This window comes from Bos javanicus, chromosome 3 (assembly GCF_032452875.1).
Source record: "Bos javanicus breed banteng chromosome 3, ARS-OSU_banteng_1.0, whole genome shotgun sequence".
Classification (NCBI taxonomy): Eukaryota; Metazoa; Chordata; class Mammalia; order Artiodactyla; family Bovidae; genus Bos; species Bos javanicus.
Genome location: NC_083870.1, coordinates 102177411 through 102190717, shown reverse-complemented (window position 1 = coordinate 102190717; position 13307 = coordinate 102177411). Strand labels below are relative to the sequence as shown.

Genomic DNA, 13307 nt, shown 5'->3' with positions numbered 1-13307 from the left:
CAACGAATATTCAGGACTGATTTCCTTTAGGATAGTTCCTCTTCACTGCCCTAAGGGTGGTGTCATCTGCATATCTGAGGTTATTGATATTTCTCCCAGCAATCTTGATTCCAGCTTGTGCTTCATCCAGCCCTGCATTTTGCATGATGTACTCTACATATATATATATATACATATACATATATATATATATATATATATATATATATATATTGGAGAAGGCAATGGCACCCCACTCCAGTACTCTTGCCTGGAAAATCCCATGGATGGAGGAGCCTGGTGGGCTGCAGTCCATGGGGTCACTAAGAGTCGGACACAACTGAGCGCCTTCACTTTCACTTTTCACTTGCATGCATTGGAGAAGGAAATGGCAACCCACTCCAGTGTTCTTGCCTGGAGAATCCCAGGGACCGGGGAGCCTGGTGGGCTGCCGTCTATGGGGTCGTGCAGAGTTGGACACAACTGAAGCGACTTAGCAGTAGCAGCAGCAGTATATATATATACACACATATATATGTATATATATATATGTATATATATGGGTTCCCTGGTGGCTCAGAGAGCGTCTGCCCACAATGCGGAAGACCCGGGTTCAATCCCCTGGTCAGGAAGACCCCTTGGAGAAGGAAATGGCAACCCACTCCAGTACTCTTGCCTAGAAAATTCCATGGATGGAGGAGCCTGGTGGGCTACAGTCCATGGGGTCGAAAAGAGTCAAACACGACCGAGTGACTTCACTGACTTACTTACTCTACATATAAGTTGAAAAAGCAAGGTGACAATATACAGCCTTGACATAGTCCTTTACCAGTTTGGAACCAGTTCATTGTTTCATGTCTGGTTCTAACTGTTGCTTCTTGACGTGCATACAGGTTTCACAGGAGGTAGGTAAGGTGTTCTGGTATTCCCATCTCTTTAAGAATTTTCCAGGGTTTGTTGTGATCCACACAGTCAAGGGCTTTAGCATAGTCAATGAATTAGAAGTTGGTGTGCTTGCTAACCAACTGCAAAAGCTCATTCTTACCGCTGCTGGGAGCACTGATAGGGAGCCAGTCTTGAGGTAGGGGTGAGGCATGTGGACTTCTGGGGGTGACGTGGGGCAGTTGGGGAGATTTGAAGGTGAAGCATCTCCAGTGGCCCATGCGCAGACCTCCTGATGGAGTTTGTGACACGGTTACTAGGATGTGTGTCCCTTGGATGCCCTCTGAGGGCTCTACTGCTGCTCCCTATCTTTCTGTTGTGCGGCACACCTCAGGTTTTGGATGGAGCAGCAAAGAAGTGGGAGTCTTTGGCAGTGACCTGCAAACTGAGGATGCTGGGCACTCACTCACAAGCTCACTTTCCTCCATGGGAGGGATCATGGGCCAAAACGGTCCCTCTGAGCACTGAGCTGGGCCTCCCTGGGGGAAGCAAAGCAGAACTGGTCCTCTTATCATCTTTGTTCAATCTCAAATTGCCTAAATTGTTGCTCTTTGGGAGGACGATGGTAGAAAGCTCTTATTCTGCCATAATGATAACATAACTCTTTTGAGTCTTTTCAATGTTATACTATAGCCCAATAGGATTTATTAGTTAATTCTCTAGGGGATGTACCTTTGACTTGCTATTACTACTAATTACGGCCTAGATTCACTGAAGTTACAAGTTGACTTGTAGATTTTTGCCTTGTAAAGGTGTAAATGATAGTTGGCTAGTAGAGAAGATAACGCCAAACGTAGTGCAGTTCATTGTTTTGCTATAACAAAGTACCATAGACTGGGTGGATTATAAACAATAAGAATTTATTTTTCACAGTTCTGAAGGGTGAAAGTCCAAAATCAGGGTGCCAGCATGATCACGTTCTGCTGAGGGCCCTCTTCTGTGCTGCAGACTGCCGTCTTCTCGTTATATCCTTACATGCCTGAAAGAGAGGGACAGAGCTCTTTGGGGTCCCTTTCATAAGGGCACTAGTCCCATTCATGAGGGTTCCAGCCTCCTTACCTAATTATTTCCCCAAAGCTCCACTTCCTATTACCATCACATTTCAACATATGAATTTTGGGGAACACAAACAGTCAGTCCATAAGCCTCTACTTTAGCAAACTTATTTAAACATTCCCTTCCCATGTAATTATGTAAATCTCTGTTCTTTAACTGCTCTCTCAATCAGCTTTCCCAATCTTCTGAGTTAAGCTTTAAAAATTTCTACTTTGACAGAGTTACTGTGAGCTTGGGACTGAGGTCTGAGGTGACATTACTGAGAAATTAAGCTCTGCTCTACAGTTATATAAATGTGACAATTCAGAAAGTCCTTATGGTCTTTTCTCCTTTCTTAGAAAAAAAAGTTAAACATATAAAGAGTAACAGTGATCACCAATATACTTATCTTCCAAGTTTTTTTCTAGTTTTATGGATATAACTGATACAGTATCAATTATGTAAACTAAATAATAGTATATAGTTTATTTTTTGGTGCTGCCCTGTGACTTTTGGTATCTTAGTTCCCCAACCAGGGATTGAACCCATGCCCGCTGCAGTGGAGGCTTGGATTCCTACTCACTGAACTGCCAGGGAATTTCCTCACCAGTTTTTCCATTTCCATGTCCTTTTCCTGTTCTAGGATCCAACCCAAGATGCTACATTACATTTATCAGATTATGTTTGAGGTTTATAATGATATATGGCATTCTTTTTTATTCATTCTGACTGAAGATAGAATTCCATTCTTTGACTGTAACCAAGGTATACATTCTCCCATTGGCACGTATTTAGGTTGCTTCCAAATGTCCTTTACTATTATAAACTGGTGCAATCCTAGTGCCTTTATCCTTATCTTCTTTACATTGTCAGGAAACAGAGAGAGAGCATCTATCTGCAGCATCTGTCTGTAATTTATGATGAAGTGCCAGCCTATAACCTTCAAACTCTGGCTTTAATTTTCTGTTCTAGAAACAGACAACCTTCAAGTTCCCAGACAACCAAGTTCACTACTGACTCCTCTAGCTCTCTCTAATGTTTTCTACTGTGCCCAGTGCTTTCCTGTTTCCCAGACTTGCCTTTGCTGGTCATCTGCCTCACCCCACCACAAGCTCCAGCAGTATCAGTTAGAATGCTGTACACATTAACAGCAGAATGGGATTATATGTATGGCTGAGTCCCTTCGCTCTTCACCTGAAACCACCACAACATTGTTAATTGGCTGTTGTTCAGTTGCTCAGTCACGTTCGACTCTTTGGGACCCCATGGACTGCAGCACGCCAGGCTTCCCTGTCCTTTACCGTCTCCCAGAGCTTGCTCAAACTCATGTCCATTGAGTCCGTGATGCCATCCAACCATCTCATCCTCCGTCATTCCCTTCTCCTCCTGCCTTCAATCTTTCCCAGCATCAGGGTCTTTTCTAATGAGTCAGCTCTTCTGCATCAGGTGGCCAAAGTACTGGAGCTTCAGCTTCAGCATCAGTCCTTCCAATGAATATTCAGGATTGATTTCCTTTAGGATTGACTGGTTTGATCTCCTTGCAGTCCAAGGGACTCACAAGAGTCTTCTCCAACACCGATTGTATTGTACTAGCTACACGCCAATACAAAATAAAAAGTTTAAAGCTTGAAAAAAAAGTGAGCAGAATGAGATTCTTAAGTATGTTTAAGAAATAACTATCTTCTTAATTTTTTTTAATGATCAGTATGGATATGGAATAACACCACATTGAGGCATATGAAAGTGAAAGAGATTTACCATATTCACAAGCTGTAGAAGAGAGAGGCAGGCATGCCATACAGGGGGCTATGTGGGAGGATCACTAAGGGACCCAGCTCAACCAAGCTGGGAGAGCCTGAAGACGGTGGGCAAGTTCCTCCCTGAGGATCAGAGTGATGTACACAGCAAAAGGAATGAAGGGGTTTCACTGGTGTGCTTGATTTCACTAGGTCACAGTCAGGATAGGACAAGAAGGGGAACTTGTGGCAGGGACCAGCCTCCTCATACCGTGTGCCTTTTCTCCTGGGCAGGGGGCTCACAGACTTCAGGGCTGTTGAGGCAGCAGGAAAGTATGATAGCTAGTCTGTTCCAGGTGGTCTCATATATCCTAATGGTTTCAACTCTGTTATCTACACCTCCAGCCTAGACTTTACTTCCCAAGCACCTGACCCATATATCTATCTGCCTCTGGAATATCCCTATTTTGCTATCTCATGTGCTGTACTGTGCTTAGTTGCTCAGTTGTGTCCAACTCTTTGCAACCCCATGGACTATAGGCTGCCAGGCTCCTCTGCCCATGGAGATTCTCCAGGCAAGAATACTGGAGTGAGTTGCTATGCCCTCCTCCAGGGGATCTTCCCAACCCAGGGATTGAACCCAGGTCTCCTGCATTGCAGGTGGATTCTTTACTGTCTGAGCCACCAGGGAAGCCCATGAACCTCCCCAGGTTCCTCTGTCCATGGGATTTCTCAGCAAGAATACTGGAATTGATAGCCTATTCTTTCTCCAGGGAATCTTCCCTGACCCAGGAATCAAACCAGGGCCTCCTGCATTACAGGCAGATTCTTTACCAGCTGAGCTACGAGGGAAACCTGGCGATCTTATAGGTAACCTCAAAGTCATCCTATTCAAAAATGAACTCATCATCTGTAATATGCCCTGAATCTGTTCCCCTTCCAATGCTCCCTATATCTTAGGGAATGGCATGAGCGAGCTCCCAGAACTCAAGGTAAACACCTGGGAGTTTCTTTGGACTTACTTCTCTTCCCCAGCATTAACCTAACACAGCACTAAGTTCTGTCTATTTTATTACCTTAGGATAGACACATTTGTCAACTGAATTCACTTTTTATTCACTTTTGCATTTATTCAGTGTCTTTTTATACTGGAACCTGTCCTGGCTTCTGGGAAACAAAAGCCAGTGCTTCTCAAACTATCCTAGTGAAGGACCATTTCTTTTTTTCTTTTTCCAACCAATCAAGAATGGATTCTTTTGGGACTTCCCTGGTGGTCCTGTGGTTAAGAATCCACCTTGCAATGTAGGAGACTCGGTTTGATCCCTAGAGAACTAAGATGTCACATGCCTCGGAGCAACTAACCCACAGGCCCCAACTACTGAGCCCACATGGCACAACTAGAGTCCGTGAGCCACAGTGAAAGATCCCCGTGACGATGCGACAAAGATCCTGTGTGCCCCAACTAAGACCTGATACAGTCAAATAAATAAATGAATATTTTTTAAAAAGAATGGATTCTTTTACAGAATACAATGAAAATCAATTACTAGAAAAATAAAGTGAAAGAAAGGACATAAAAAATGCCAGTCCCAGTTTTTCATTACTAGATTCAATCAACAGAAATTACTTGCCAAATCACTATAAAAGTTTATAAATGTTTCTCTCGATTCCTGTACCTATCTCACTGCAGACTGATTAAGTTTGCAAACTGGTGTCATCCATGGACCACACTCTGAGTAGAACAGAGGAGAGAGAGCAAGCAGAATGGAGTATGTATATGTGGGCCTCACAGTGAGAGGGGGGAAGGCAGAAAAGAAAGACTCTTAAGCAAATAAATAATAACCACATCATCAACAAAAAAGCAATTAGTTATTTGTGCCAAGACGTGGGTAACCCAAGGCAATGGGAGCACAGAGAAGGCACATAACCCAGCTCAAGTATCAGGGAAGCCTACCTTATAGGAGGTGCAAGACAGGTAGGAATTAGTCAGATTGCAGATGCTCTCATGACGAGCAGGAAGGATATTCTCGGCAGAGAAACATGTTCTGGAGACATTAAGTAGCATATGGCTTTTGGAACTACCTTCCTATGATTTGATGGACTGCTTTTCTCTGAGCCTCAGTATGTATAAATGGATGTGACAATCCTCTCTGAATGATGAAAGAAGCGGTGGTGGTGGTCCAGTTGCTCAGTCGTGTCTGACTCTTGCAACCTCATGGACTAGCCCCCCAGGCTCCTCTGTCCATGGGATTTCCCAGGCAAGAATACTGCAGTGGGTTGCCATTTCCTTCTCCAGGGGATCTTCCTTCTCCAGGGATCGAACCTGGATCTCCTGAATTGCAGGTGGACTAAGCCATCATAGAAGCCCTAAGAGAGATAAGGATGAAAATGTAACAATATAACAGTGCCCAGTGCTTGGTACCATGCTTTTTTGTGTGTTTGGAATACTTAACACGAATCAGAGCTACCTTGGATGTGGGGTAGAATGGGTGAAGCGACAGGTCGCTGACCCAAGACCGGAGTCCAGAATGACCCAAGCTGAGGGGAAATAGGGTGGCATGCCTGCCCCTGAGTCATTCCCAGGCCTGAGGCATACTACTCTAGGATAGTCAGCAGACCATGAGTGTAGTTTTAGGTGGGGGCAGGAGGCAGGACCCCAGAATAATCTCTTCTTCTCCAGTCCCTGGTGTTCCAGATGTCCACAACAAAAATATGTTCTATATTAAAAGACTGAAGGGTGGGTTGTTTCTGTCCTGTTATGCCTTGCCCTGGGGGAGGAGGGGCTGTTGAAATAAAGACATGAATAGATTGTTCATGAATCACAGAGCTAATCCTCTCAAGTACTGGTTGCTAATAGTGAGAATCAGGAAGATTAAGTCAGAGATCACAAATCTCAAAGCCAGAGTGATGTGAAATTGACATGAAATTAATTAATACATTTGATTTATGAAAATAATTTTGTCCTATAGAGGAATGAGGTGTTAAAAAATGACCGACTCTGTTTGTCAAATATGCTTCATTCCACAAATATTTTCTAAGTGCCATGTTAGAAGAAACACTAGGTGTATGGTAACTGGAAGAGGCCTCACATGGGAGTCAGAGAAGGCCCATAAAGAGGTGATACCAGAGCTGATACCTGAGCAGGTGTTAGTTATGGAAGCATTGGAGCACTACTTCTCAAGGTCACACCCTTCTTAGTGAAGACACTGATTCTTTTTTTTTTTTTTTAGGGCAATATAAATACATTTATTTATTTCTTGAAAGTGAAAGTGAAGTCGCTCAGTCGTGTCCGACTCTCTGCGACCCCATGGACTGTAGCCCACCAGGTTCCTCTGTCCATGGGATTTCCAGGCAAGAATACTGGAGTGGGTTGCCATTTCCTTCTCCAAGGACACTGATTCTTAAGACTTATCTCACCTGTTACAATAGAGCAGAAGTCCCTGCTCTCAGTCACACCCTTCTTAGTGAAGACACTGATTCTTAAGACTTATTATCTCACCTGTTACAATAGAGCAGAAGTCCCTGCTCTCACCAAAAGCTCTCTTGTCTATTTGTACCTTGGGTCCTGTCTATTCTGCTTATTATTGTCATTCCTATAATTAAACCCTCTCTCTGCTTAAATGTCAGTTTCAGACTCCTTGGAAAAAGCTGTTTACCAGACAGTGTGTCTACCTTATCAGCACCTGTTCCCTTCTTACCCACTCCAGTCTGGCTACCGTCTCCTCTGTAACTGCCAAAGTCATAGTCAAAGTCACCAAGGATCTCCAACCTTGTCAAATCTCATAGGCTCTTACCTGGTTCTTAGCAATATTCGATGTAGTTTAACATTTCCTCTTTTACATACATGTTTCTCTGGATTTTTTTTTTTTTCTCCTACCACATGGCTTGTGGAATCTGGACCCCCTACAATGGAAGCCCAGAGTCCTAACCAATGGACTGCCAGGGAATTCCCTCTCTTGGCTGCTTGAAATATAATTTCCTGACTTTTCTTCTCTCTGGTGGTTATTTCTCAATGTCTTTGGATGACCTCACTGTTATACCTGATCTTAAATGTAGGGTGAATTTGGGTTCTGTCCTGTTATCTTCCTAGTTGATATCATCCATTCTTATGACCTTAAAACCACCGTTTCTATGCTGACAACACCTAAATTTACATTTACACCCCTGATCTCTCTCTGAACATATTTGTTTATTGTTTGTTTTAGTTGCTAAGTCATGTCTGACTCTTTTGCAGCCCCATGGGCTGTAGCCCCACCTGGCTCCTCAGTCCATGGGATTTCCTAGGCAAGAATACTGGAGTGGGTTGCCATATTCTTCTCCAGGGACTCTTCTCGACCCAGGGATCAAACCCATGTCTCCTGCATTGGCAGGTGGGTTGTTTACCTCTGAGTCACCAGGAAAGTCATCTCGAAGTCAACATGTCTAAAGTGGAATTCTTGTCTCAGCAGCCTCTATATCTTCCCAAATTTCTTTCAGTGTTACCAAATGGTGCAGTCAGCACTTGGTCGCTTCCCCAGTAATCTAAGGGTCACCTTTAATTCTTCTTTTCCTCCCAGTCCTTTACCATTCAAATCCACTACCAAGTCCTACCTTTTAAAATTCTAAAATATTCTTTAATGACCATCATCAGCCCCCCCCCCCCACCCCTGCTGACCACTGAACAGTGACTTCTCTTTCTTGGAGACCTCCTTTAGCTTTTTAATTGGTGTCCCTGCTTCTCTCTTGTCCATAAGCCTCAAAGGAATGGAAGGATTATTTCCTTTTTATCAAGGTATAATTAATTTACAATGTTAGTTTCAAGTGTACAGCAAAGTGACTCAGATTCTTTCCCATGATAGGTTATTGCAAGATACTGAATATAGTTCCCTGTGCTATACAGTAGGTCTGTTATTTTAAAATAATTATTTTAAAAACTTAGATCATACCAATTTCTTGCTTAAAAATCCTTCAGTGGATTTTTCACCCCTAGAATAAAATCCAAACTACTTTCCACAGTCTCCAAGACCCTGCTCATCTCTGCTCTCATGTCATTCCATCCTCCCCCTTTATTCACATCACTGAGGTCACCTGGGCCTCCCTTGCCCAACTGGCCTCCCAAGCTCTTTCTTCTTCCATCTTCCTCCAATCTTCCTATGTCTGGTTCCTTTCAGGCACTTGGTTCTCAGCTCACCTGAGAACCAAGTGCCTGAAACAGAAAAGCTCACTGGTCCTGCTTTGTTTTCTCCACAGTGCTCACCCCCATCTAAAATTATGTTGACTACTGATTTTATTATATTTTTTTCCTGTCTGCCCATTTAGGATGAAAATTCCCTGAGCGCAAGGACTTGGTTCTGTCTCGTTTGTCATTGTATCCCTAGTTCCAAAAGATAGCGCCCAACACACAGTGGGTAGTCCCGAAGTACCATAGAAAAAAAGGCTTTGTTTCCCAGAGCTCCCAGTCTTCAGCTGGTACACTCAAGGACATCGGTACCTGGCCTATAGCGGAGGCCACGGCAAGAACCCCGAGCTGGTGGGGTGGTGCTGGAAGCTCTCCTGTCTGCAGACGCCCTACACCCTGACCTGCTGTTCTCTTCAGCCTCCATAAAGTCCACATGGCCTGACCGAAGTCTGAAACCTCGGGGTCCCCACCCTCACTTAGGCCAAATACAAATGCTCAGACAGGCGGGTGGGGTAGGTAGGGTGGTGAAGACGTGAGACACAAGTAATGAAAGTCTTGAGGTCCCCTGTTAGTGACCCTGCTGCCTTAGGGCAGGCAGCGCCAGGCTGAAGCGCGGCAGGGTGGGGCAGCGGCTGCTGGGTGGGTCGGTGGGTGTGGCCCTTGGCTCCGCCCCCCCGCGCGGTGAGAAGTAGAAGCTGAGCGCGGTGATTGTGGCGTGGTAGTACCAGACCTGCGACGCGCCGTGGGTCTCAGCTCTGCTCGGGTGTGGGTCAGGACCCTAGCGCAGGATCAATGTGCAACCCATCCCAAGTTCAAATGGAGCAGGGGGCCGAGGGCCTGAATCAGTGGCATGTGGCTTCGCACCAGTTCACAGAGGTGAGTCAGGCCTTCCCAGGACACCGCGTGGGGGCTGAGGGCATGGAGGTTGGGGTAGTCGAGGGAAGCAGAAATCGGGAGGATTAGGGGTCCGAGGAATAGGTTGGGAAGGGAAGGGATGCGAGGAAGAGAACATTAATCATGTGTCGTTTGTTCCGTTAGTAGTCTTAGGGTTGGATACTGGAAGTAAAGATTTCAGATAACTTCTGATAGAGACTTTTTTGAGTACTCTGGGAAGAAGACAAAGAAAGTTGGCGGAAGCAGAGAGGAAAAAATTACTAATTGGCAGGCCTTTGACAGACCCTGGGAATAGGATAGTGAGTTTACCATTAGATATTTCATCGATTGTTTTATTAATAAATAGCTGGATGATTGGAAGTGTAGAAATAACTGTAAAGAAGAAATATAGGGGCCACGGTAACGTAGAGTAGAGGTGTTTGATCTGATTTAGGATGTGGAGAAGACAGCTGAGTATTCATTCTGGGACCGCAGAGAAATGGTTAGGTGAAGGGTTGGCAGGTCCTGAGCCCAGAGACAGAATGCCTCCACTTTGGAGGCAGTGAAGATGCAGGAAGAGACCAAGGCCAAGAGAGTGATGGGAGAGTGGTCAAGGGGAGGGGAGGCAGGGACTCTGGAACCACCTAAGTCCTGCTGGGCTTGAGTTGGTTGTTCCAAAAGCAGGGGAAAGCCATTGAAGAGTTTAAGTATGATCAATCACAATTAAATTTGTTTTTTTTTAATAAAAAATACTGATTAATAAATGGTAAAATATACCTTGGTAAACTTACCATTGTACTTCCAGTATCTGTCAAAGGCCTGCCAATTAGTCATTTTTTCCTCCCTATCTGCTTCCTGCTGACTTTACAACTTTGTCTTCTTCCCTGAATACTCAAAAGTCTCTATCAGAAGTTACCTGAAATCTCTTTAATTCCAGCACCCAATGCTGAGACTATTAACTGAATAAATGACACGTGATTTATGTCCTGGTAGGTATGGGCAGAATTCAAGGCAATAATTAGAAAGCTATCATGATAATCCAATCAAAGTGGTGGCTGAACTAGAAAGATGAGAGTGGAGAAAATGGAATAGATCTTGGAGTTGTTTTGGAGGTAGACATCACGAGAATTGGAAATTAACTTGGATTGGCGACATTTTCTGGGAGCAAAGGATGAGACCGAACAGGAATAATAGTTTTTTTCTCCTGGGGGTAGGTTGGGGGGTGGTTGAGTGGATAAAGCTGATCCTGGGTTTTGGACTTAGTCCAAAAACTAAATGCCTTTGGGCTATCCAAATAGACTGAGCATTAAGCATCTGGAAGATTCTGAACAGGTCTGCCCTGGAGCTATTGATTTAAGAATAATTGACTATAAACAGAAGTGGATGTATTAACATGAGAAAGGTTGCCCAGAGAGTAGCTTAATGCAAAAGGGGACTGAGGAGGAAGGCCAGAATGTAGGGAAGAAGAAAAACCTGGCGAGTGTGTCCCTGTGTTCCAGAGGCCAAGGGGAAGAAACCATTTAAGGAAACAATGGCCATTATTCTTTTTATGCAAAAGGAATCTAAAAAAAAGTGGGTATATGTGTGCTGCTGCTGCTGCTGATGCTAAGTCGCTTCAGTCATGTCCAACTCTGTGCGACCACATAGATGGCAGCCCACCAGGCTCCTCTGTCCCTGGGATTCTCCAGGCAAGAATACTGGAGTGGGTTGCCATTTCCTTCTCCAGGTATATGTATATATACAGGCATAACAGATTCACTTTGCTATACAGCAGAAAATAACACAACATTGTAAATCAACTATACTCCAATAAATTTTTTTAAAAAGAAAGAGATCAATGGCCAGTAGTCTCAGAAACTCGTGAAAGGTCAAGCAGGGGAGGACTCTGACACGTGTTTGGACTTGATAACATGGAGATCGTCAGTGACCTTTATGAACGCTGTTTCTGTGGAGAAATGGGAGCCAGACCGAACTTGGAGGAATAGTAAATTGAGATAGTGGTAAAGTGTTGTAGACATCCCCAAAGAAGTTTGCCTAAGAAGAATCAGTAAAGGAAAAGGGAGGGAAAAGTGGCTGTGTACCCCAGAAATACCCATCCAGTAGATAGATCTCTGGCGCCTATTATGTGCCTACTTTATGTTAGTTACTGAGTGTAAGTGGTGAATAAAATGGATGGAGTTTTGATAAAACGGATAGGATGGCAATTTCTTTTCTTCCATAGTCAAAACACATTATCCCATCTTCAGAGTTAATGAACGATAATTTCTAAATATCATCTTAGATGTAATTCTTTCAAAAATTTTTAAAAAATTGTTTTGAAATACAGTTGATCTACAATGTCATGTTAATTTCTGCTGTACAGCAAAGTGATTCAATCATACACACTTACATATTCTTTTTCATATTCTTTTCTGTTACGGTTTATTAAAGGATATTATATATAGTTCGCTGTGCTATATAGTAGCAACTCGTTTGTTTAGATGTAATTCTTATTCACATTCCCTAGTTGCTCCTAAAATGTCCTTTCCAGTTAGTGTGTCCAAACCAAAATCTATTTTAAGTCTCTTTGAAATTAGAAGAATTTTCTTTCTTCCTTACTGACCTTTCATTTTTCATCATATTAACTTTTGCCTTGTAGACTATTCCTCCTTGTGGACTTATCAGATTGCTTTCTTGTGATGTGATTTCAGTTCAGTTCAGTTACTCAGTCATGTCCGACTCTTTGCGACCCCATGGACTGCAGCACACCAGGCCTCCCTGTCCATCACCAACTCCCGGAGTTTATTCAAACTCATGTCCATTGAGTCGGTGATGCCATCCAAACATCTCATCCTCTGTCATTCCCTTCTCCTCCCACCTTCAATCTTTCCCAGCATCAGGATCTTTTCAGATGAGTCAGTTCTTCACATCAGGTGGCCAAAGTATTGGAGTTTCAGCTTTGACATCAGTCCTTCCAATATTAGTCCTGAATATTCAGGATGGACTGGTTGGATCTCCTTGCAGTCCAAGGGACTCTCAAGAGTCTTCTCCAACACCACAGTTCAAAAGCATCAATTCTTTGGCACTCAGCTTTCTTTCTAGTCCAACTCTCACATCCATACATGACCACTGGAAAAACCATAGCCTTGACTAGATGGACCTTTGTTGGCAAAGTAATGTCTCTGCTTTTAATATGCTGTCTAGGTTTGTCATAACTTTCCTTCCAAGGAGTAAGCGTCTTTTAATTTCATGGCTTCAATCATCATCTGCAGTCATTTTGGAGCCCCCAAAATAAAGTCTGTCATTGTTCCACTGCTTTCCCATCTATTTGCCATGAAGTGATGGAACCAGATGTCATGATTTTAGTTTTCTGAATGTTGAGCTTTAAGCTAGCTTTTTCATGCTCCTCTTCCACTTTCATCATTATGATTTATCTTGATCTAAATTATTATATACTATATTCCCTCTAAAGATGTTAAAACTAATTGGATTCCTGATTTGGGGTAAGGATGTCTCAAAGGTACTATCCAGAGATACATCTGGCTCCCACCTTTGGTGACATTAGCTGTGGCCCTTGAATTCGGGGAGAGAAAAGCCTCATTGAT

At 43.5% G+C, this 13307-nt stretch overlaps 1 protein-coding gene across 7 annotated transcripts in view; it reads left to right on the top strand.

Annotated features, from left to right (window-relative positions):
- LOC133244688 (Krueppel-like factor 17) overlaps positions 1-13307 on the top strand; it is a 103252-nt gene that overhangs the window by 78072 nt on the left and 11873 nt on the right. The window contains exon 1 of one of the 7 annotated variants that reach the window (XM_061412202.1): positions 9521-9726. The exons of the other annotated variants lie outside the window; for them this stretch is intronic. Coding sequence (XP_061268186.1) covers positions 9643-9726 — 84 coding nt within the window. The 5' untranslated portion in view covers positions 9521-9642. Of the gene's footprint in view, positions 1-9520; positions 9727-13307 lie in introns of those variants that run through there. 7 annotated transcript variants of the gene reach the window in all.